Raw genomic sequence first — 2,186 nt, 5'->3', positions numbered from 1 at the left:
TTATGGAGTGAGTCTACAATTGTAACATCGGTACCCAGACACAGGTAGAACTGACCAACCACAGCATGGCAGAGACCACAGCATGATGGAGGCCACAACATGACAGAGACCTACAACTACTAGGTGCAGCTCCAACTGATGAAAGAGTATTTCTCCACAAAAGACTTGCCTCAGATGCTGATGTGTGTGTGCATGAGTGTGCATTTGTGTACACATATCCATGCCCAGCAATCAGGGTCCAAGGGTTCTGTTGGCTTTTGCAGTAGAAAGCCTATCCATTTGAGACTTAATCCTGCTTAGCAATTTCTCTAAGCCCCGTTTCATGTCTTTGTTTCTTAAACTGTAGATAAACGGGTTCAACATGGGTGTCAGTACAGTGTAAATGATGGTTGCTATCCGGTTCTTGACAGTGTAGCTGGACAGTGGCTGGAAGTAGACATAGCTAATGCTCCCATAAAACAGCGTCACCACAGTGAGATGGGAGCTGCAGGTGGAGAAGGCTTTGCGTTTTCCAGCAGCTGAGGGAATACTGAGGACAGCAATGAGGATTCTCAGGTAAGAGACGACGATGCAGACAAAGGGGGCCATCACCGAGGCCAGCCCTTCTGTCATGGCGACAACTTCATTGACAGCAGTAGAAGAGCAGGCCAGCTTCAGAACAGGGTAGATATCGCAAAAAAAGTGATGGATAACATTTGATGCACAAAAGGTGAGCTGATTCACCAGGAGGACATGTAAGAGGGAGTGAAGATAGCAGAAAACTATGAAGAAGGTCAGCAGCAACACACAACATCTGTGGGTCATAACAGTGACATAGTGGAAAGGGTTACAAATGGCCACATAACGGTCAATGGCCATAGCTGCTAGGAGATAACCGTCCATGTTTCCAAAGACTAGGAAGAAATATATCTGTGCCAGACATTCAGCATAGGAAATGGTCTTTGTCTCTGATAAGAAGTTCACCAACATCCTGGGGACGATAACAGTTGTGTAGCAAATATCAGCAAAGGACAAGATGCTCAGGAAGAAATACATGGGGTTTTGGAGTTGAGGGTCAGAGTGGATAGCCAAGATGATGAGCAGATTTCCCATCAAGGTGACCAGGTACACGACAAGAAAGAGAGCAAAGAGAGGCTTCTGATCCTCAGGGCGAGAGGAGAGTCCCAAGAGGATGAATTCAGAGAGTCTTGTCAGGTTGGACATTCCCAGGGACTTGTATGCACCTGCAGATAAGCAGTAGTGTCAACTGATGGTTCCTACATCATCTAGGACGTGCATCTTTCTCTCCTGTACTTACACTGGGTAGTTATTAATAGTGTATTTACTGCTATGTTTTTTCTTCCTGAATATGGAAAAATCACTTGTTTTTGTAAATCTTTGAGATAGGGATCTACAGGAAACAGATAAGGGGCAACATTGGTGAGAGGGAGAAAGAGATTGAGAGATTGAGAGATTGAGAGATTGAGAGAGGGAGAGAGAGAGAGAGAGAGAAAATGAATTTAGTTTTCCTTCTCCCTGCTCCGTGGGTGATAATCATAGGAACCACACGTGCAGTCTATGAGTCAGTTTCGTGTCCAGCTTCTGATTACGTATTATCAGTGGCTAGCCCACATCTAGATAATCATAAGACAGTTATCTTGCCTAGCTTGTGGTTGATGGATAACCGTCCTTTTAACTCAAAGTGCTTCTTTCCACATTATTTGTAATGGAATCAGGAAAGTCATTTAAACGATATTAAACTGAATGTATACAAGTTTTAGGGAAAAGAAAGACGGAGAAAGGGAAAGTGAGAAAGAGGGAGTGAACTTGTGTGAGAAAATTCTCTCCCAATCCTCCCTGTCCATCGGTTGATAATTCATATCTGAGGTCAGGGGACTGTGACTCACAAGCAGATGGGTAAAGGAGGATTCACCTTTGGAGCATAGATATAAAACTCAACATTTAGCATGAACGTAAGTTAGCTCTTTTCCTTTGTGTCCAGTGATGGCTAATTATCTCTCTGAGATCAGAGATTTACACCATCTCAGTGGACATTCTCCAGGTTCGTTTCTTACCTGGAAAGAACATGGAAGTCTTGCCTCGTGTGTTTATTCCACTCTTCCGTCACAATGTTCCATGGAATGATTAGTCAGTTGTTCTAGTTAAAAAGAAGACAAAACTGTGACAAGAGACAGCAGACAGAAAAG

The 2,186-nt window shown here is 43.7% G+C and overlaps 1 protein-coding gene across 1 annotated transcript; it reads right to left on the bottom strand.

The window, feature by feature from the left end:
• Window positions 1-231: 231 nt before the first annotated feature.
• Window positions 232-1,206, bottom strand: LOC102534346 (olfactory receptor 1L3). The gene has a single exon (XM_006205603.2). It carries the CDS (start codon window positions 1,201-1,203, stop codon window positions 232-234), a length of 972 nt encoding a protein of 323 aa, XP_006205665.1. The 5' UTR covers window positions 1,204-1,206.
• Between the last annotated feature and the right edge of the window lie 980 nt (window positions 1,207-2,186).

The sequence above is a fragment of the Vicugna pacos genome, chromosome 4 (assembly GCF_048564905.1).
Source record: "Vicugna pacos chromosome 4, VicPac4, whole genome shotgun sequence".
Classification (NCBI taxonomy): domain Eukaryota; kingdom Metazoa; phylum Chordata; class Mammalia; order Artiodactyla; family Camelidae; genus Vicugna; species Vicugna pacos.
The sequence above is the reverse complement of the archived record's forward strand: the minus strand, read 5'-3'. Positions and strand labels throughout refer to the sequence as shown.